General features: G+C 37.9%; 1 protein-coding gene and 1 pseudogene across 6 annotated transcripts in view; one reads left to right on the top strand and one right to left on the bottom strand.

The window, feature by feature from the left end:
- RNF17 (ring finger protein 17) overlaps positions 1 to 23,051 on the top strand; it is a 117,934-nt gene that overhangs the window by 13,128 nt on the left and 81,755 nt on the right. For all 6 annotated transcript variants that reach the window (XM_065901934.1, XM_065901931.1, XM_065901933.1 and 3 more), the window contains exons 3-6: positions 9,151 to 9,242; positions 11,106 to 11,217; positions 12,329 to 12,409; positions 13,738 to 13,838. In XM_065901934.1, coding sequence (XP_065758006.1) covers positions 9,151 to 9,242; positions 11,106 to 11,217; positions 12,329 to 12,409; positions 13,738 to 13,838 — 386 coding nt within the window. The remainder of the gene's footprint in view (positions 1 to 9,150; positions 9,243 to 11,105; positions 11,218 to 12,328; positions 12,410 to 13,737; positions 13,839 to 23,051) is intronic.
- LOC136144408 (small ribosomal subunit protein eS24-like) lies at positions 2,577 to 2,957 on the bottom strand (annotated as a pseudogene).

Genomic DNA, 23,051 nt, shown 5'->3' with positions numbered 1-23,051 from the left:
GGAACTCTGCATTCAAATGGGTGTATTTTGCCTTTTCTCTGTTGCTTTTGGCTTCTCCTCTTTTCACAGCTATTTGTAAGGCCTCCTCAGACAGCCATTTTGCTTTTTTGCAATTCCTTTTCTTGGGGATGGTCTTGATCCCTGTCTCCTGTACAATGTCAGGAACCTCCATCCATAGTTCATCAGGCACTCTGTCTATCAGATCTAGTCCCTGAAATCTGTTTCTCACTTCCACTGTATAATCAATTGTTAGGGATTTCATTTAGGTCATACCTGAATGGTCTAGTAGTTTTCCCTACTTTCTTCAATTTAAGTCTGAATTTGGCAATAAGGAGTTCATGATCTGAGCCACAGTCAGCTCCCAGTCTTGTTTTTGCTGACTGTTTAGAGCTTCTACATCTTTGGCTGCAAAGAATATAATCAATCTGATTTCAGTGTTGACCATGTGGTGATGTCCATGTGTAGAATCCTCTCTTGTGTTGTTGGATGATAGTGTTTTCTATGACCAATGTGTTCTCTTGGTAAAACTCTATTAGCCTTTGCCCTGCTTCATTCTGTACTCCAAGGCCAAATTTGACTGTTACTCCAAGTGTTTCTTGACTTCCTACTTTTGCATTCCAGTCCTATTAATGGTTATTACTAACTATTCTATAATTATATACAGCAATATGACAGATTTTGTTTTAGAATATGACCACACTTAGGTTGCATTACAAAAATACTGGCATTTTATTGATCATTTGGACCTAAGTCTAAAAATATATTGGGCCATGAGAAAATGACAAATTAACCTATCATTGGTAATTAGTATATATTAAAATCACATGTAGATTGGAATAACCTACTAATTGAAAATGTAAACTAGAAGAGACTGTAGGTAATTGTTTAATCTTGGATGGAGAAGCCTTGTTATTCATCACTGAAGTCAGAACCCACAGAAGAAAGTGAAAGCCGCTCAGTCGGGTTGGGCTCTTTGCGACCCCATGGACTATACAGTCCATGGAATTCTCCAGGCCAGAATACTGGAGTGGGTAGCCATTCCCTTCTTCAGGGTATCTTCCCAACCCAGGGATGGAACCGAGGTCTCTCCCGCATTGCAGGCGGATTCTTTATCAGCTGAGTCACCAGGGAAGTCAGAAGCCACAGAGAAAATGCTGGTTAAATTTGACCACATTTTTTCTGTTACAAGTAGCGAAAAACAAACAAGCAAAAACACCACCATAAATAAACCAAAAAAATACCATAAATAAAACTTAAGCAACAAGCTATTCCGGAGTAGGGGGGATAAAATCTTTGTTGTATATATCAGAAGTTAAGACTCTACACAATTTTAACTGAAATATTTTAAATCAGTTGTATTTAATGTTGTCTTAAATTTTCTGGGTGAAATGTCCTGTATCAAATCTGTTGGTAGTAACAATAACCTCTTACTATGAAATGCCAGGCCAAAGGGGCATAAATGAGGAGGTGGATAGAAATTAAGATTTTAGCCCTGAATTTTAGGGGATGCTCTTAAAAATATTTGATGCAATCTGTTTTTTTAAAAGTAACACTTTTCCCTTATTATCTAATAATAGATAACTGTCTTTGGTACATTATACTTAAAAGCTTGCCAGAACATCCTCTTTCCCACCAAAGATATATATTTACATGGGACACTTTAACATTTAGTAGTCTGCTACATTCCTTCCAGCATTAACCTATTGTCATGAATGTCTCCTACATTATTTTTAATGGCTGCATAATAAACCATGGTACATAAATGTTATAATATAATCTCTTTATGATAAGCACTAGGTGACTTCAGATTTTTTCATTAGGGTTTTGCACAATTCCTCAAACTCACTCCCACACAAAAAAAAAAAAAATTCTACCAGTAGGTTCTGTTAATTATTAGGTCTAAAAAAATCCATGTTTGTATTTGTCATATTTTTTTTAAGTTTGGCAATTTAATGGGCAAAAAATGGGTATCTGTTTTAAATTGAAATTCCCTGAATACTAGTGAAATTGATCAGTTTTTCATGTTAACTTCTCAGCTCTTTATGGAAAATCTTTAAGAGATCCTTCCAGGTCCTTTCCATATTTTCCTTTTGAATTGTCTTTTCCCTAAATTGTAAGAATACTTCATGTGATAGAGATATTAACACTTTGTTCTGTGTATTTTAACTCTTTTGTCCCATTTTTTCACATTTAATTTTTTTAGATTTAACCATTCAGAAATGTTTCCTTCTTCATTTGTTTTATCCGCCTCCTTCATGGGTTCTAAGTTTTCTTTGATTAGGCAAAAGTTTCTTTTTCTTTTTTTTGATTAGGCAAAACTTTCATCTCAGAGTTATATGTTATTTTATTTTTTTAATATATTTATCTTTTATTTTTTTAGAAAGGTCCCTATTAGGTCCCTTTCTAATACTTTTTATATGATGTAAGGTGGTTATATGACTTTCTTCTTCAGAATGATTAGCTGATCCACACCATTTATTGGATTATCTTTTGTCTTTTTTTTTTTTTTAATGTCTTAGTTTATTCTCTCATGAAAAATCTGCACAGTCACCACAGATACAGTCACTGCAGAATCTCTACTGCTTTTTGCCGGGACCAGCATTGACCTTTGCAGTCCCTCTGACTTTCTTCATTCTGTTCTTGCATTCATTTTGCTGTTTTCTTGAGGTCTTTTTCTTCTCATCCAGGCCATGTCTTACAAGCCTGTGTTTGGGCTCATTCTTTGTGTAATCCAAGAATTCATAAACCATGCCAAAACCTTGCCACTACCAAAATAGATTCTGAATCCAAATGCAAAAATGACATCTGGTCTTGTACATTTTGGCTAGTTTTTCCTGAATTTCTGTTTTAGTTACTGTTGCCTTCCCAGAGTGAAGAACATAGATTACCATTTATTTCCCCTGAAGTGGTCAGTTGGTCATGAATTTCCTGATCTGAATAGTTACTATGTCATTCATGATGGCAGCTATCTTCAGGCAAAGAGTTTTTTTTGTCTGTTTAATTGAAATCCAAAATCACTGCAGATGGTGACTGCAGCCATGAAGTTAAAAGACGCTTACTCCTTGGAAGAAAAGTTACGACCAACCTAGACAATATATTAAAAAGCAGAGACATTACTTGGCCAACAAAGGTCCATCTAGTCAGGGCTACAGTTTTTCCAGTAGTCATGTATGGGTGTGAGAATTGGACTATAAAGAAAGCTGAGCACCAAGAATTGATGCTTTTGAACTGTGGTATTGTTGAAGACTCTTGAGAGTCCCTTGGATTGCAAGGAGATCCAACCAGTCCATCGTAAAGGAGATCAGTCCTGGGTGTTCATTGGAAGGACTGATGTTGAAGCTGAAACTTCCATACTATGGCCACCTGATGCAAAGACTGACTTTTTAGAAAAGACCCTGATGCTGGGAAAGAGTGAAGGCGGGAGGAGAAGGGGACAACAGAGAATGAGATGGTTGGATGGCATCACTGACTCAATGGACATGAGTTTGCATAAACCTCAGGAATTGGTGAGGGACAGGGAGGCCTGGCCTGCTGCAGTCCATGGGGTCTCAAAGAGTTGGACATGACTGAGCGACTGAACTGAACTGAATTGAAATACCACTTATAGTCTGTATGAGATTCCTGTATAGTGAATCTGTTTCAGGGCTTTGTTCTGTTCATTTACATTTGACCCCTGACAACTCAGGTTTGAATTGACTAGGTTCACTTATATGTGGTTATTTTTCAGTAGCAAGTACTACAGTGGGGGGGTCTGTGGTTGGTTGAATCTGAGGATGCAAAGGAACCACAGATACAGAGTGAAAGTGTTAGTCGCTTAGTTGTCTCCAACTCTTTTGTGACTCCATGGACTGTATATAGCCCACCAGGCTCCTCTATCCTTGGGATTCTCCATCTGAGAATACTGGAGTGGACAGCTGTTCCCTTATCCAGAGATCTTCCCAACTCAGGGATCAAACTCTGGTCTTCCACATTGCAGGCAGATTCTTTACCATCTAAACCACATTGTGGTCAGAAAAGATGCTTGGAATGATTTCAGTTTTTTTAATTTACCCAGGCTAGGTTTATGGCCCAGAATGTGATCTCTCCTGGAGAAGGTTCCGTGTGCACTTGAGAAAAAGGTGAAATTCGTTGTTTTGGGGTGAAATGTCCTATAGATACAATTAGGTCTAACTGGTTCATTGTATCGTTTAAAGTTTGTGTTTCCTTGTTACTTTTCTGTTTAGTTGATCTATCCGTAGGTGTGAGTGGGGTATTAAAGTCTCCCATTTTTACTGTATTGTTGTTAATTTCCCCTTTCATACTTGTTAGAATTTGCCTTACATACTGCAGTGCTCCTATGCTGGGTGCATATATATTTATAATTGTTATATCTTCTTCTTGGATTGATCCCTTGATCATTATGTAGTGTCCTTCTTTGCCTCTTTTCACAGCCTTTATTTTAAAGTCTATTTTATCTGATATGAGTATTTCTACTCCTCCTTTCTTTTGGTCTCCATTTGCTTCAAATATCTTTTTCAAGCCCTTCACTTTCAGTCTGTATGTGTCCCTTGTTTTGAGGTGGGTCTCTTGTAGATAGCATATATAGCGGTCTTGTTTTTGTATTCATTCAGCCCGTCTTTGTTTTTTGGTTGGGGCATTCAACCCATTTACATTTAAGGTAATTATTGATAAGTATGATCCCGTTGCCATTTACTTTGTTGTTTTGGGTTCGAGTTTATACACCCTTTCTGTATTTCCTGTCTAGAGAAGGTCTTTTAGCATTTATTGAAGAGCTGATTTGGTGGTGCTGAATTCTTTCAGCTTTTGCTTGTCTGTAAAGCTTTTGATTTCTCCTTCATATTTGAATGAGATCCTTGCTGGGTACAGTAATCTAGGTTGTAGGTTTTTCTCTTTCATCACTTTAAGTAGGCCCTTCTGGCCTGAAGAGTTTCTGTTGAAAGATCAGTTGTTATCCTTATGGGAATCCCCTTGTGTGTTATTTGTTGTTTCTCCCTTGCTGCTTTTAATATTTGTTCTTTGTTAATTTGATTAATATGTGTCTTGGGGTGTTTTGCCTTGGGTTTATCCTGTTTGGGACTCTCTGGATTTCTTGGACTTGGTTGACTATTTCCTTCCCCATTTTAGGGAAGTTTTCAGCTATTATCTCCTTAAGTATTTTCTCATGGCCTTTCTGTTTGTCTTCTTCTCCTGGGACTCCTGTGGTTCGAATGTTGGGGCGCTTAACATTGTCCCAGGGGTCCCTGAAGTTGTCCTCATTTCTTTTAATTCTTTTTTCTTTTTTACTCTCTGCTTCATTTATTTCTACCATTCTATTGTCTACCTCACTTATTCTGTCTTCTGCCTTACTTATCCTATCTTCTGTCCCCGTTATTCTACTGTTGGTTCCCTCCAGAGTGTTTTTTATCTCATTTATTGCATTATTCATTATATATTGACTTTTTAAAATTTCTTCTAGGTCCTTGTTAAACATTTTTTGCATCTTCTCAGTCCTTGTCTCCAGGCTATTTATCTGTAACTCCATTTTGTTTTCAAGATTTTGGATCATTTTTACTGTCATTATTCTGAATTCTTTTTCAGGTAGACTCCCTGTCTCCTCTTTTGTTTGGCTTGGTGGGCATTTATCATGTTCCTTTACCTGCCAAGTATTTCTCTGCCTTTTCATCTTGTTTAGATTGCTGTGTTTGGAGTGACCTTTCTGTGTTCTAGCGGTTTGTGGTTCCTCTCTATTGTGGAGGTTCCTCCCTATGGGTGGGTTGGACGAGTGGGTTGTCAAGGTTTCCTGGTTAGGGAAGCTTGCGTCGGTGTTCTGGTGGGTGGAGCTCAATTTCTTCTCTCTGGAGTGCAATGAAGTGTACAGTAGTGAGTTTTGAGATGTCTATGGGTTTGGTGTGACTTTGGGCAGCCTGTATATTGAAGCTCAGGGCTATGTTCCTGCATTGCTGGTGAATTTGCGTGGTATGTCTTGCTCTGGCACTTGTTGGTCTTGGGTGGTGCTTGGTTTCAGTGTAGGTATGGAGGCTTTTGGATCTCTTATCGATTAATGTTCCCTGGAGTCAGGAGTTCTCTTATGTCCTCAGGTTTTGGGCTTAAGCCTCCTGCCTCTGGATTTCGGTCTTATTCTTACAGTAGCCTCAAGACTTCTCTATCCATACAGCACCAATGATAAAACATCTAGGTTAATGGTGAAAAGATTCTCCACAGTGGGGGATACCCAGAGAGGTTCACAGAGTTATGTGGAGAAGAGGGAGGAGGGAGATAGAGGTGACCAGGAGGAGAAGAAGGGGAATCAAAAGGGGAGAGAGCAATCTAGCCAGTAAGCAATTCCCTATGTGCTCTCCACAGTCTGAAACCCTCAGAGGTTTACGGAGTTACATAGAGAAGAGGAGAGGGAAGAAGGAGATAGAAGTGACCTGGAGAAGAAAAGGGGAAATCAAAAGGAGAGAGGCAGATCTAGGCAGTAATCAGTTCCCTAAGTGTACTCCATAGCCTGGAACACACACAGAGATTCACAGAGTTGGGTAGAGAAGAGAAAGGGGAGGGAGGAGATAGAGGTGACCTGGGGGAGAAAAAGGAGAGTCAAAACGGGGAGAGAGTAATCACACCAGTAATCACACTCCTAAGTAAAAATGGGTACTGAAGAATGGAGTCTTAAAGGTACAAAATTGATAACAAATAACAAAAAGCAAAGATTTAACCTCTAGAGTAGAGGTTAAACTCTAAATAATACAATATTTTAAAAAATCACAAAAATTATAAAAAAATATAAAGTTTGCTTTATAAATAGTGTCTTTTTTTTGCAAGGTAATAGTAGGTTATAAAAATGAAAATTAAAGGAATAATAGAAGACTTAAAAATAAAATTAAAAAAATTTTTTTAATGATAATAGTAAAAATATATCTAGGAATATCTCTGGAGCTATTGCGGGCAATGTGGGGTCAGTTCAGTTTCAGATAGTTCCTTGTTCCAGCTTATACTTCTTAAGATCTATAGGCACTTTCCAATGTAGTCGGTGCTAGCTACAGGGTTTTATTCTGTTGCACCTGTCACTTCCAAAGCAGTTCCCTTTGTTTATTTTGGCTTCTTCTGTTTGCTGGTCTCTTCAGTGTCTAATTTCCGCTCTGACACAAGGGGGCGAAGGTGGTCACTTATTTAGGCTCACTTGTTCAGTCGTGCTGTGGGGAGGGAGGACCACTGCAAACAAACATCACTGGCGTGTGTGGGGAGCGCTCGCAGTGCCTGGGCCACACTGGGTTTGCCCCTGCTCATGGCGTGTGTGCTTTGCCAGTCTACACTGCTCAGGCTCCAGGTTGGTCTGCAAGGGAACTGTCTAAAGCAGGCCCTGGGTTGCGTACACTTCTCAGGTCTAAGACGCTCAGGTTCAGGATCTCGGGTACTCCACAAAGGCGCAGACGCTGTTGGGCCTGCATTTTGTGCCCTTCCTAGGTCTGAGCAGCTCAGGCGACCAGGTGCTTGGCGAGTGCACTCTTCTTAGATGTGGTGCATCTTATCACCTCCCTGGTCCTAGCTGCTCGGTTTACTGGGTGGCAGCTGGCGTGCCATCTCAGGTATGCCATGTGTCTCTTCTGGGGGTCTGATCTGTGGCTGCGACCCTCCCGGCGGATGTCAACCGTCCAGTATCCCAGGAAGTCTTGATTAGCAACTGGAAGCCTGCTCGCAGTTTGGTAGGGGGTGCCATCTCTGCGGCCAAGTTTGCCCCTTTCTGGCTCTGGCTGCCACCCACCTGCCTCCAGCAGGGGATGGGCCAGTCCGCAGCCGGCTAGCTCTCCTCTGGTATTCGCTCAGTCCTTTGTTCTGTGAGTGGGCTGGCAGTGCCTTAGGTTAGGGCTTTTCGAGGGATAGTTCTCTCTTTTTTTTTCCCCTCTCTCTCTCTGGCTATCCCACAGTTTGGGTTGCTATCTCATGATAGCTCCCTCAGATTGCCCTAAGGGCATTCAAGCCTGGTCCTTACTCTAAGCAATGCAGCCCGCTCCTCCCTGTTCAGCCCCCGCTTGCTGGTGGCTCTGCTGGAAGTTGCCATTAGGCATGTAATCTGTGGGTTTTATTTATTTATTTTTCCTCCTGGTTATGCTGCCCTCTTGAGATTTCAAAACTCCCCACAGAACTGCCGGTGAGAGGGTTTCCTGGTATTTGGAAACTTCTCCTCTTTAAAGACTCCCTTCCCAGGACGGGTCTCCTTCCCTAACTCTTTTGTCTCTTTATCTTTTATATTTTGTCCTACCTCCTTTCAAAGACAATGGGCTGCCTTTCTGGGTGCCTGATGTTCTCTGCCAGCCTTCAGAGGTTGTTTTGTGGAATTTGCTCAGTGTTCAAATGTTGTTTCAATGAATTTGTGGGGGAGAAAGTGATCTCCCTGTCCTATTCCTCTGCCGTCTTAGGACCACCTCTTATCTTTTTCTTATTAAAGATATTCCTAAGTATTTTAGAGTTTTGGACATACCCTAAGATAGCATTGTAAAAAACTTCACAGTAAATTTTTAAAGTAATCCTCCAAAGAATTTCCTTTAGAAGTGTGGTTAAGTATAAAGAAAGCTGAGCGCTGAAGAATTGATGCTTTTAAACTGTGGTGTTGGAGAAGGCTCTTGAGAGTCCCTTGGACTGCAAGGAGACGACCAGTCAGTCCTAAAGAAAGTCAGTCCTGAATATTCAATGGAAGGACTGATGTTGAAGCTGGACATCAGCTTTGGCCACTTGATGCAAAGAACTGACTCACTGGAAAAGACCCTGATACTAGGAAAGATTGAAGGCAGGAGGAGAAGGGGACGACAGAGGATGAGATGGTTGGATGGCATCACTGACTTGATGGACATGAGTTTGAGCAAGCTCTGGGAGTTGGTGATGGACAGGGAAGCCTGGCGTCCTGCAGTCCATGGGCTCACAAAGAGTTGGACATGACTGAGCAACTGAACTGAAAATATTTTAGTTCTGTTTAGTTGATAGTTACCAAATTACTGATTTCCTCAAAAATTAAAATAGAATATAAATGTCACTTAAGTATGTTTTTCTTTGACTTAAAAGATGATGTAAGGATCTTTTCATCTTTCTATGAATAGCACACTAGTTTTTTGAATTCTGTATAAACAATTTACTGAATGATTTTTTGGTTTTTTGTTTTTAATCTTCTGTCTTAAGGTTGCTACAACTATAAATACAAAACAAGAATACTGCCCAATAGATGGATGTATTAAAGAAGATTCTTTTATGGAAAAATTGCAGCCTAAAAAGTATGTTCCATGTGCACTATTTTAGTATTTAAAATTCATTGTATTTCTGAAAGTTATTTTAGAGTTACTGATAAAAGGTCATTCTTATATCAGTATCTCTCTAACCCATTGTTTACAGAATGCTCTTTAAGTTTATAATTTGTCTGAGCTGTTAATGAAGTGGAGAATCCAACTCCTAAAGAAGCAGCATTAGTGTGTCCTCATTAAAGGGAGGGGAAACAGAATTCACAATTACCATTTCTTCACTCTACTTAATTCTTTTAGTCTCTTTTGCATACTTTAGCTCTTCCAGACTCTCTGCTGCTCTGTGGTTCTTTATGGCCTATCCAATAAAATCCAAAATCCTTTAGGCTGGCATTCCTGACTTTTCACATTACTGCTGCAGGTCCTCTGTCCAGATTTAAATGGGTGCTTAGAATCCAACAGAACAGTTAGTTATTTAGATAATAAAACCACTTAGCTAAAGTCTACTTACTGGTTATTGATAGAGCCAGAAGTAGAACTCAGGCTTATTGAATGCCAGTACTGCTCCCACCTCCTCTATTTGTATTCCATCAATCACTTCCTCCTTAACCTCTGAGTGGAATGATTAGAATAAATCTTTAGGAATCTTTGTGGCTACATGTGCGTCTTTGGCCATAACAATTGGGACATCTTCAGGAATCTAGCAGTTGACTTACCCAATGAGGGAGGCTGACTTTTTTTTAAACAGTGCTAAGGATTGTGCACCCACACCAGAGGAGGGAGCCCCCTGCTCAGCTCTGGCCAGTTTCTGCTACATGTTAAGACATCCCAGTGGTGCCCGGTTATCCTTCTCAAGACAAAACACAAATCTGGAATTTCTTTGTGAAGCTTTCTTATTTTTTAAACATGAAAGTCAAATCTGATTATACTTTTGTCTAGATTCATGTAGTGTCAGATATGGTTGCAAAGTGAAATTTTACTTTTATAAGTAGATGAATCTGTTTTAGGTATCCCAATTTTTTCCAAATTGCCAGTTTTCAAATTAGTTCGCCATGTCAAGTGTACTTAGGTTAAAAACTCCTGTTTCCTAATTTTAGTAGAGTTTGGTTTAAATAGTGATATGCTTTAAAATAGAAGTGTTTCTTGATACATGATGCATTGCCTTCCTGATTTTTCTTTAATATTTTGAAACAGGAATTGGAATGATGGACTCCTATGGCTAATGCATTCACATGTTTTCAAGAACATGGATATCTACTTTTTAAGTAATCAAATGTTTAAAAATTACTTTGTGTATCATTTCTTCCTATGAGAGTAACATTCAGTCATCATAGTTTCTTCTATAAGCTGTTTTAGGCTATGATTAACTTATTCACCAAACACAGTGTGCTAGCCGGTGTAGGGATATAAAGATAAAAATAGGCAAAAACTCTATCTATGGACAAGAAATGTAGCTTGCTTTTCATTTGAAATTACCTAGTAAATTTATTACCTCATTAGCCAGGCCTGTTAGTACATTTTTTAATAGCTGGCATTTGTGTGTATACTTACTTACTTATTTTAATTGAGCTTCAGACAGTTGAGTGATTATCAACATCTCTACCAAAAAATATCAGGGAAGGAGAAAGGATTAAGAAATTAAAGCACAATTTATATTATAAGCTATTACTTTTAGGAGTTGGTTAAGAAGTTGAATTCTTGAGTAAAGTTAGCTTTTATATGAAAACATGTTTAGTCATGATTTTCCTCTCTTTGCTTTTCACAGATAATTGAGAACTCATTGTAAATGTCCTTATAAGTCATCATAATTATTTTTAATAGAGGGTAAAAATCAAAATAGAAGATTAAAACCATTATGTTAATATTTATACTTAAAATAATGTACCTGACATTTTCCAGGATGAGGAATTGTTCTCAGGACTTTGAAAAGACTACTCATCAACAAACTGTTGGTTTAGAACATTCAGCCTCCACACCCAGGACTGTTTTGAACCCATCAGCTGTAATAGAGGTATGAAAAATGTAATTCATGAAGTGAGGTCAACCATTTTTACTTTTCTCTAGTAGCTTGACTTTCCTGTCCTCTCAAGGGTCCTATAATTCAAATTCTTTGGGGAAGTTTAAAGGTAAACCTGCTCTTCTTGCTTCAGTCTCTTATTTTGTTCTAAACTATGCCTCAACAATTGTTTTCTTCCCAAGTCAACACATTCTGCCTTTGATCAACTGTTAGTGCTCTTGATATTTACCTGTATTCCCTTTGAACCTAGTTACTGAATTCAGATTTTATGAAACTTGTATAAGACACAAGTTTCCAGATTCTAAGTATGATTTTCCAGTTATTTTAACAGCAACTAAAAGACCTAGTGGCACTTACTGATGATGATGTAATTCTTGTTGGAGTATTGAGTTTTATCAGTTATGGCTTTTGATAACTTTACATAATATATTCTTTTAATTGAATGTTAGAAACAGAACAAGTTCCAAAGTGCTGTTGAGTGGAATATTAAGTCATTTTGTTAAGGAGATTATTCGTGGGCTGGGGGAGGAGAGAGCACTGTCTTCCGTGTTTAAATCCTTTTTTTTCCCCATAAAGAATTTTCTTTTGTTTTTATCAAAGAATTTCTGTACGTTAATTTTAGTGTTTTTTTTTTTTTTTTTTTTCTTTTCTGGCCACACCACCCGGCTTGCGGGATCTTAGTTCCCCAGCCAGGGACCAAGCGCATACCCCCTGCATTGGTAGCATGGACTCCCAACCACTGGACCAGCAGGGAAGTGTTTAAATCTTAACATAGCCTGATTATAATCTTCATTTTCTTAAAAACTGTTGCTGTTTATGTGTATTATTTATGATCATGATAATTTTTTTCAGGTAGTTTTAAGTTGCAAAATGGTTATAGGACATAATCCCATTTTTTTCAGAAAGATACCTAAAAAAAAAAATCTAGAATACTATCAGCAAAACTCTAAAATGTTCATTGTTGCATGTTTTCAGATTGCTGTAATGGATCTAGGTTGCTTTTGTAAACAAAATGGTAGCTTGATGTTTTTGCAACTGTTACAGTCTATCTAAGCATCTGTTTTTATGTTTTGTATTTGTATGTGGTTCTTCTCCCCCTTCTTAGGAAAGTAAAACTGTGGAAGAGATTGATGAAGCATTGAAGATAGCAGGCCAAAATTTTGAACAATTAAGTATTGCTGTAAAAGTAAGCTTTCTGGAAAATTACATTCTATCCTAAATTAAGACATGTTCCCTTTTAATGTATATCATTGAAGGCAGAGCTTAGCATTGTAGGTAGAGCTTACATAATCCAGTGAGAGAGAAGCATACAAAAGAATGGAAAACTCATGGCCTCCTAGGATTAGTTTCATACAATTTGTGTTGGCAGCCTGCTGAAATTGAAGCTCTGTTAAGGAGCTATAATTTCTGTTTGCTGTGAGCTGAATTTTTTGTCTTGGAAGCATTGCAGATCACTTTTCTTATACTGCTTATTATTTGGCTGTATACTATTACACAGAGTTTTAGGTTCTTTTCTTTCTTGGCCCATCAACCCAAGAGACAGACTTCCCTCATTCATTTATTCACAGAGAACAAGCTCCTTGCACCTACCAGGAGCAGATTCACCACCAAGGCATCCAAAAGATTGTAGCTAACATAGAATTTAAGAGTTCAACATATGTATTTGCAGAATACATTTACTGCATCTCACATCCCCCCAATTTTTAACCAATTTTGACATCAAATCTAAGTCCAAAATCTCATCTAAGTATCTTCTAAATCAGGTATGGGTGAGATTCAGGGTATGACTCATGCTGGGGCAAAATTCCTCTCCAGCTGTGAATGTGTGAAACTAGTAAACTATCTCCTTCTAAAATATTAATGCATTTGTTGGGCAGGCATAGAATAGACATTACCATTTCAAAAAGGGAGGATTAAAAGGAAAAAAAGGTCACAGATCTCAAGTGATGAGTCTTTGTTTAAAATACAAGGAAATTTGTGGAATAGTTAACATTTTAATTAAAATATGTGTGTGTGCCTATATATATAGGGTTTTTTTTGTCCTTAGTGTGTGGCATGCAGGATCTCAGTCCCCTGATCAGGGATCGAACCCATGTCCCCATGCATTGGGAGTGCAGAATCTTAACCACTGGACCACCAGTGAAGCCCCTAGTATTATATTTTAAGTTTTTATAAATTTAAGGAATCCTGCCAGAGAGAAACTTAGCTATCCAAAATGATCCATTTCCTGTACTGAGTAAAAGTGATGAGAAGTTCAGAAAACTTAGTGAGTTTTCTAGTCCTTTTTGCAAATTTTATCACTACAAAGTACTAACAAAGATGTGATCTTGCTGACAAGAACAAGGATTTAAAGTTTAACCATGTGATTTTTCCCATTCTTATCATCTGATCTCTTCTGTTCTTATTTTGAAAAGAGTCCAAAAAGTACCTTTTACTTTTCAAAATTATGTTGAAAAACATAATTCCCACAAAATAAAAATACTAGATTAGGTCTTTGTATTATCTTTTCCCCAGATGCTTGAACACATACACAGTCAGACAGAAGAGGAGACAGTCTGTCTTACAGAGGTTCTGGAGAAGCAGTTTGATCAGCTTTTCACTTCTCTTGATTCCAGGTAATAAGTTAAAAATATAGACTCAGTGCAATTGAAGCTTTTAACATCAACTTGTCATTTTATTTCTCTACATAGATTGAAAAAAATTAGTAGATTTTAAACAAGTTTAGAAGCTAATGGGTCATTCCCTCACAGGCTGATGTCTACAGCTTCGAAACGAAGAAAAATTATTTATTTATTTATTTAGACTATTTGCCTCTGGTCCCAAAGCTGTTAAATAATATCCTTCTTAAAGCAGTTAGCACAGAAAAATACTGTCTATTTCTGAATCCTGTTGTAGAATTCAGCATACTGGGAAAATGCAAACATACATTTTCATGTACATAATGCCGTCATTTTTTATGTGTTTATTTGCATCAACAGCAAATAATAGTGATTTTTCTAAACACATACCATACTGTTTTATATCCATCCTTTTTAAGAATGTTGATATATATGGTCTGAAGTAATCTTTAATCACATTTTACATTTTAAGAGACAGACTCATAAAAGTTGTGATAAATTGATATTTAGAAATGGTGCTTGTCTATTTGACTCTTGTTTCTTATTATAATTTCTAATTGGAATGCCCAGAACATAGGTTCAGCACTCTGAATGAATCAGTTGATACTCTTTATTCCTTGATATTTATGATATCTCACATTTGGTATTTATAGTATCTAAGTGATAGGTCAGTTCAGTTCAGTTGCTCAGTCATGTCCAACTCTTTGTGACCCCATGGACTGTAGCACACCAGGCTTCCCTGTCCATCACCAACTCTTGGAGCTGGCTGAAGCTCATGTCAGTCGAGTCAGTGATGCCATCCAGCCATCTCATCCTCTGTTGTCATCTTCTCCCCTCTCCCCTCTCCCTCTCCTGCCTTCAATCTTTCCCAGCATCACGGTCTTTTCCAGTGAGTCAGTTCTTTGCATCAGGTGGCCAAAGTATTGGAGTTTAAAGGTGAAAAGTTGTGTGCATGCATTTTAAATGTTTTTAATAGTGGTAAATATACATCATAAAGTTTACCTTTTTAACCATGTAAGAGTGTACAAAGTTATTAGCCTCCAACTAATAAAAATAAAGGAAAAAAAAAAAGAGTGTACAGTTTAGTGGTGGGGGGAGGGAGGAATCAGAAGCTTGAGATGAACATACACTATTATATATAAGATAAATAAGAAACTACTGTATAGCACAGAGAACTGTATTCAGTATTCTGTGATAACCTATATGAGATAAGAATCTAAAAAATGATTATATGTATAACTGAATCACTTTGCTGTATACCTGAAACTAATATTAGTTAATAATTTTAAACTAATATTAATATAACATTGAAAATCAACTGTAGTCCAATAAAATTGAAATTAAAAAATGTATAGTTTAGTGGCATACAATAATTTTATGGTTAACTTTTTAAGGACTACCAGATTGTGTTCTGTGATGGCCGCACATGTTTCTTTTCCACCAGTAGTGCTCAAAGGTTCCAGTTTCTCTACATCCTCACCAACATTTTATTTTCTTTTTTGAAAAAAATAGCCATTTTGAGGATATGAAGTGGTATCTCATTTTGAATTTGATTTACATTTCCATGATAGCTAGTATTGTGGAGCACATCTTTTCATGTGCTTATTAGTTGACCATTTGTGTATTTTCTCTGGAGAAATATGTATTCCAGTCCTTTGCCCATTTTAGGATTGTTTATTTTGTTATTGATGGGGTAGGAGTTCTTTATACATTATGGCTATCAATCCTTTGTGAGATGTATCATTTTCAGATATTTTCTCTTCTTCCTGTGGCTTGCCTTTTGTTTGTGGCTTTAAATTTTTTTTATTGAAGTGCAGTATTAGTTTGAATTTGAATTACATTTGAATTACAGTATTAGTTTCAGGTATACAGCAGAGTGATTCAGTTATACATATTCTTCTTCATCATAGGTTATTACAAGATATTGCATATAATTCCCTGTGCTGTACAGTATGTCCTTGTTTGTTTTTTATCTACTTTATATATAGTAGTGTGTATCTGTTAATCCAAAATGCTTAATTTGTCCCTTCTACCCTTAAATGTCTGTGGGTCTGTTTCTGACTTGTAAGTAAGTTCATTTATATTCCACATAAAAGTGATATATGGAAAAAAATGATATATGATACTTGTCTTTCTTTGTCTGACTGTAGTAAGTATAATATTCTCTAGGTCCATCCATGTTGCTGCAAATGGCATTGATTCATACTTTTTTATGGCTGAGTCATATTCCGTCATGTACATATATCACATCTTTTTTATCCATTTAAGTTGTTTCCTTGTCTTGGCTAATGTAAATATTGCTACTTTGAGTACTTTGAACACTGAAGTGCAGGTATTGAGTTTTAGAGTTTTCATCTTTTCTGGATATGTGCCCAGGAGTGGGATTTCTGGATCATATGGTTACTATTTTTAGTTTTTTATAGAACCTCCATACTGTTCTCCATAGTGAATGCACCAAGTTTCCATTCCCACTGACAGTATAGAAAGGTTCCCTTTTCTCCACACACTGCCTAGCATTTATTTGTAGACTTTTTGATGATGACCATTCTGATTTGTGGGAAGTGGGATACCTCACTGGAGTTTTGATTTCCATTTTTCTAATAATTTGTGATATTGGATATCTTTTCATGTGCCTGTTGACCATCTGTGTAATGGTCTTCTTTGGAGAAATGTCAGTTTAGGTCTTTTGCCCATTTTTTAATTTTTTGTTGAGCTGTATAAGCTGTTTGTATGTTTTAGAAATTAAGCCTTTGTTGGTCACGTAGTTTGCAGATATTTTCTTCTAGTCTGTAGGTTGTCTGTTGTTGTTATTACTTAGCTGTGCCAGCTCTTAGTTGTGGCATGTTAGATCTAGTTTCCCAACCAGAGATTGAATCCAGGTCTCCTGCACTGGGAGTCTTAGCCATTGGACCACCAGGCAGATCCCTCCTTTGCACTCTCTTGATAGCATTCTTTGATCCAAAGATGTTTTCAATTTGTGAAGTCCAATTTATCTATTTTTTCTTTTGTTGCCTGTGTTTTGGTTTCATATCCAAGAAATTGTTGCCAAATCTTCAATTATGAAACTTTCTCCATCTGTGTTTTCTTCTAAGAGTTTTACAGTTTTAGCTTTTACGTATATATCTTTGAGGCATTTTAAGCTGATTTTTGTATATAGTGTAAAGGAAGGGTCCAACTTCATTCTTTACCATATGGATATCCAGTTTTCCCAGCACCATTTGTTGGAAAGATGGGTCTTTTCTCTATTGAATGGTCTTGAGACTTCTGTCAAAACTCAGTGACCATGTCTGTGAAGATTTATTTCTGGGCTCTCTATTCTCTTCCATTGGTCCATCTGTCCTTGTGGCAGTAGGACAGTGTTTTAATTACTGTGGTTTTGTAGCAAATTTTGAAATCAGGATATGTAAGCTCTCCAACTTTGTTGTTTCTCAAGATTGTTCTGGAAGTTTGGGGTCCCTTGAGATCTCCTTGACTTTTAGGATGGGTTTTTCTATTCTACATGAAGCATCATTGTAATTTTGATATGGATGGCTTTGAATTGTAAATTGCTTTGGGTATTGACATCTTAACAAATATTAAGTCTTCCAGTTCATGATTATAAGAGATCTTTCCATTTATTTTGGCTTCATTAATTTCAGCAGTGTTATGTAGTATACAGCAAGTGTACAAGTCTGTTGCAGCCTCAGTTATGTTTATTCCTGAGTACAGTCTTCTTTTTATTCTTTTGTAAAATGAATTGTTTTCTCAATTTCCTTTTTGGACTGTTCATTGTTAGTATGTAGAAATGTATCTGATTTTTTATGTGTTCATTTTGTATTCTGTATCTTTGCTGAATTTATTTATTAGCCCTACTACTGTTTTTGTGACATCTTTACCTATAAGACTTCCCTGGTGGCTCAAATGGTGAAGTGTCTGCCTACAATGCGGAAGACCCGGGTTCAGTCTCTGGGTTGGGAAGATCTCCTGGAGAAGGAAATGGCAACCCATTCTAGTATTCTTGCCTGGAAAATCCCGTGGATAGAGGAGCCTGGTAGGCTATAGTCCATGGGGTCGGAGAGAGTCGGACACAACTGAGCAACTTCACTTTCTTCTCTCTCTTTCTTACTTATAAGATCATGTCATCTGCAAAAAGACATCACTTTCTTTTTGTCAATTTGGATGGCTTTTATGTCTTTCTTTCTTTTTTTTTTTTTTTTTTTTTTTACTAATTCTGGCTAGAACTTAAAATAGTATATTAAATAGTGGCGGTAAACTCTCACACCCTTTTCTTACTACTGTCCTTAGAAGAAAAGCTGTCAGTCTTTCATCATCTAGCGTAATGTTAGCTGTGGATTTTTCTTATGTAAGTTTTATACATTGGTGTAGTTTTCCTCAGTTCCTTGTTAGAGTTTTTATCTTGAAAAGGTGTTGAGACTGTCATATCCTTTTTCTCTGTAATTTGAGAGGATCCTGTGGGGGGTTTTCTTTCTGTTAATATGCTGTATAACATTAATTGAAACTCATACTTCATTTCAGGAATAAATCCCACTAGGCATGATGTATTATTCTTTTACTGTTTTATGATTCAATTTGCTAGTATTTTGCTGGGGTCCAGCCCCAGCAGGATCCAGGGGGTACCTCAGGATGAACGGCATCATCGAGAGAAGACATGTGAGACCAGCCTTGATAGGGCCAAGTCTCAGGATGAACGGCGTTGGCAAGAGAGAGAGAGAGAGAGAGACCCCAGACGGGGGTGTGCAGCAGAGTCTGGCCATGCTTTATTTTTTACCGTAGCTTTTATACCCTAAGTTAGTACATTTCTAAGGGAAAGATAGTTTAACATTACATCAGCTTGTCCTTCACGAAACCAGGGTGTTTTCTGCATACTTCTTTGTTTATGAGGGTCTTGTACATTTTCTTCTGGCCTGGGGGCCTATTAACATTTTATGCAAGTCAGGTGAATGTAAACCTATTTTCTGTTTCTATGGTGATCTTAACAGAAAAGTTACAGTCTCATAGGGCAACAGTACAGCATGTCACAACGTGATAGAAGTATAACCTTGTTAACATAAAAGTCAATTCTTCTGCAGAAGTTGTCAGTTGAATTTATCTAAGAGGTTTACCCCACACAGACTCTGTGGCTTCAGTGAGTCAGCTTCTGCCTGGCACTCCTGACTGACAATTAACAACCATCTCATTGTTACCACGCTAGAGCTAAGCTCTTATTTTTCTAGATCTTTAACTATATTAACAATGGTTTCCATAACACAACCTTAGCACATTAAGAGCAAAAACACAGCAAGCAAATGTTAACCCAGTAGCCACTTTTAAAATAATTTTTCTTGTGTTTTCTAGGGCTTCCTCACTCCCCGAAGGGCTCTATGTCTATTAGGGTCTTTATATGATCAGGTTCTTTATGCTGTTTTATGATTAAAGTATTATAAGCAGTCATGCATATTAGTACTAAGGGCATAGACACATTTGCTAATCAAACTAAACTGTCAGCAAAGGAGTTTAAATTGAAACACTCCTTTCATCCTGGATAATCTCATAAAATACCACCACCTGGGAAACTTATTGATTAAAGTTCTAAATTGATTCTTATTTGGAAAGAGATTGGGGAAGGCCTTCTGCCTATGTCACAGAAATGAGGGAGTAGTCTATTGAAGCAAGTATCAGAAAGGCATATATCATCTTTAAGGTGAGTGCCAGGGGCAGCTTTTCGGAATCCCTGAAAACCTGATCCGCCTTGCCTGTCAGGTTTTCTCTTCATGACCTTGTCATGGGTGGGATCTCGTGAGCTGGCTCCCGGCAGTATTTTGTTGAGTATTTTGCCTTAATGCTCATAAGAGACACTGATCAATAGTTCTCTGACAGTGTTTTCTTATGGCTTTGGTATGAAGGTGATGCTGGTCTCAGAATAAGTTGGAAAGTGTTTTCTGTGGCTCTTCAATATTTTGGAATAATTAGAGGGGGAATTGGCTTTATTTCTTTGAATTTTTGGTAGAATTTACCAGTGAAGTCATCTGGTCTGGGCTTTTCTGTGGGGGAAGCTTTTGATTACTAATTCGATCTTGTTACTTTTTATTGATCTGCTCAGATTTTCTGTTTCTTCGTGATTCAGTGTTGGTAGGTTGTGTGTTTGTAGGAATTCATCCACTTCATCTAGGTTATCCAATTTCTTGGCATAGTTATTCATAGCATTGCCTTCAAATCTTTCTTAGTTTCTGTAAAATTGATTATCCTATGCCTATGAACAAAGCTAGTGGAGGTGATGGAATTCCACTTGAGCTATTTCAAATCCTAAAAGGTGATGCTGTGAAAGTGCTGCACTCAACATGCCAGCAAATTTGGAAAACTCAGCAGTGGCCACAGGACTGGAAAAGGTCAATTTTCATTCCGATCCCAAAGAAAGGCATTGCCAAAGAATGCTCAAACTACCACACAATTGCACTCATCTCACATACTAGTAAAGTAATGCTAAAATTCCCCAAGCCAGGCTTTAGCAGTACATGAACTGTGAACTTCCAGATGTTCAAGCTGGTTTCAGAAAGGGCAGAGGAACCAAAGATCAAATTGTCAACATCCGCCGGATCATCGAAAAGGCAAGAGAGTTCCAGAAAAACATCTATTTCTGTTTTATTGACTATGCCAAAGCCTTTGACTGTGTGGATCACAATAACTGTGGAAAATTCTGAAAGAGATGGGAATACCAGACCACCTGACCTGCCTCCTGAGAAACCTGTATGCAGGTCAGGAAGCAACAGTTAGAACTGGACATGGAACAACAGACTGGTTCCAAATAGGAAAAAGAGTACGTCAAGGCTATATATTGTCACCCTGCTTATTTAACTTATGTGCAGAGTACATCATGAGAAACGCTGGGCTGGAAGAAGCACAAGCTGGAATCAAGATTGCCAGGAGGAATATCAATAACCTCAGATATGCAGATGATACCATCCTTTTGGCAGAAAGTGAAGAAGAACTAAAGCGCTTCTTGTTGAAAGTGAAGGAAGAGAGTAAAAAAGTTGGCTTAAAGCTCAGCATTCGGAAAACTAAGATCATGGCATCCAGTCCCATGACTTCACGACAAATAGATGAGGAAACAATGGAAACAGTGGCAGACTTTATTTTTGGGGGCTCCAAAATCACTGCAGATGGTGATTGCCGCTGTGAAATTAAAAGACACTTACTCCTTGGAAGGAAAGTCATGACCAATGTAGACAGCATATTAAGAAGCAGAGACATTACTTTGCCAACAAAGGTCCATCTAGTCAAGGCTATGGTTTTTCCAATAGTCATTTATGAATGTGAGTGTTGGAGTATAAAGAAAGCTGAGCACAGAAGAATTGATGCTTTTGAACTGTGGTGTTAGAGTAGACTCTTGAGAGTTCCTTGGACTGCAAGGAGATCCAACCAGTCCATCTTAAAGGAAATCAGCCCTGTTGTTCATTGGGAGGACTGATATTGAAGCTGAAACTCCAATAATTTGGCCACCTGATGTGAAGAGCTGACTCATTTGAAAAGACCCTGATTCTCGGAGGGATTGGGGGCAGGAGAAGAAGGGGACGACAGAGGATGAGGTGGTTGGATGGCATCACCGACACAATGGACATGGGTTTGGATGGACTCCGGGAGTTGGTGATGGACACGGAGACCTGGTGTGCTGCAGTTCATGGGGTCGCAAAGAGTTGGACATGACTGAGCGACTGAACTGAACTGAATGCCTACTTTATTTTTTATTTTAGTAAATCGATTCTTTTCTTGTTTTTCTTGGCAGTGTAGCTAAAATGGGTGAATTTTAATCTCAAAGTTTTTTGGTTTCATTGATTTTTCTCTATTTTTGCCTAGCTATTTACTTATTTCCCCTCTAATCTTATTATTTCTTCCTTCTGTCAGTTTTGGGTTTAGTTTGTTACTTTTAGTTCCTAAAGTGTAAACATAAAGATTGAAGGCAAAAGAAGAGGGTGGCAAAGGGTGAGATGTTAGATAGCATCACTGACTCAATAAAATGAATTAGAGCAAACTCTGGGAGATAGTGAAGGACAGGGAAGCCTGGTGTGCTGCAGTGCATGGGGTCATAAAGAGTCAGACATGACTTAGCGACTCAACAACAGCAAAGGTGTAAAATTTGGTTGTTGGTTTATGATGCCTTTTTTAATGTACTTAGAGCTATATATTTATTTCTCTCTCAGATCCAATTTAACTGCATCCCATAAATTTTGATATTTTGATTTTTCATTTTCATTTGTCTCAAAATACTCTCCTTCTGTTACTTTTCTTTGATCCATTTGTGTTTAGGAGTATGTTCTTTAATTTCCACATATTTGTGAAATTTCCAGTTTCCTTCTGTTATTGAGTTCTAGTTTCATTCCTTTATGTTCAGAAAGGATACTTTGTATACATTGTCTTTTAAAACATATTAAGACTTGGTTTTTGTTTGTTTTTTTTTTACCTAACATGTGGCCTAACCTGGAGAATGCTATCTGTATGCTTGAGGAACCTTTCTGCAACCTTCTTGGGTGGTCTTGGTTCCTCTTGCTGCCTGAGTGCCAAATTAAGTGAAAGGGTTCTTCAGGTAGCCCCACTGCCCACCCCCACCCCTGCTACAAAGTAGGACATTGCAAGTAAGGATTGCTATGCTCCCTTTGGAGGGAAGGAATCAGGAAATGTGCTGCTGCCTCCAGACCAGGACTGCACCACACTGAGGAAAGGTCTGGGAAAGGACAAGAAATGAAATGTCCTGCTGAGAAAGAATGTGGATTTTTTTTCCACTGCACATTTGTGTCGTTCCTGTATACCTTTGTCCATTATCCAATTCTAGAAGGTTATTGTAACCAATTCTTAGCTGTCATTTGACATCACCATTGAAGAACAAGGACTTCGAGTCTCCTAGTCTGCCATTTTGTTAACATCACTCCCTGGGCATGAATTTTAGGGAGAATCATCTGAAATTTATCAGAATGACCATTTATCTCCTAAATAAATGATTTTCATAAATTGTATATGTAATTACTAAAAATTTTTTGGAATACTTCTTCACCTGCAGAGCATGTGTGTGTGTTAGTCATTCAGTTGTGTCCGACTCTTTGTGACCCATAGACTGTAGCCCACCAGGCTTCTCTGCCCATGGAATTCTCCAGGCAAGAATACTGGAGTAAAAAAAAAAAAAAAAAAAATACTGGAGTAGGTTGCCGTTCCCTTCTCCAGGGGATCTTCCCAACCCAGGGG

The sequence above is a fragment of the Muntiacus reevesi genome, chromosome 11, assembly GCF_963930625.1.
Source record: "Muntiacus reevesi chromosome 11, mMunRee1.1, whole genome shotgun sequence".
Lineage (NCBI taxonomy): Eukaryota > Metazoa > Chordata > Mammalia > Artiodactyla > Cervidae > Muntiacus > Muntiacus reevesi.
This window is presented reverse-complemented; position numbering and strand designations above follow the sequence as displayed.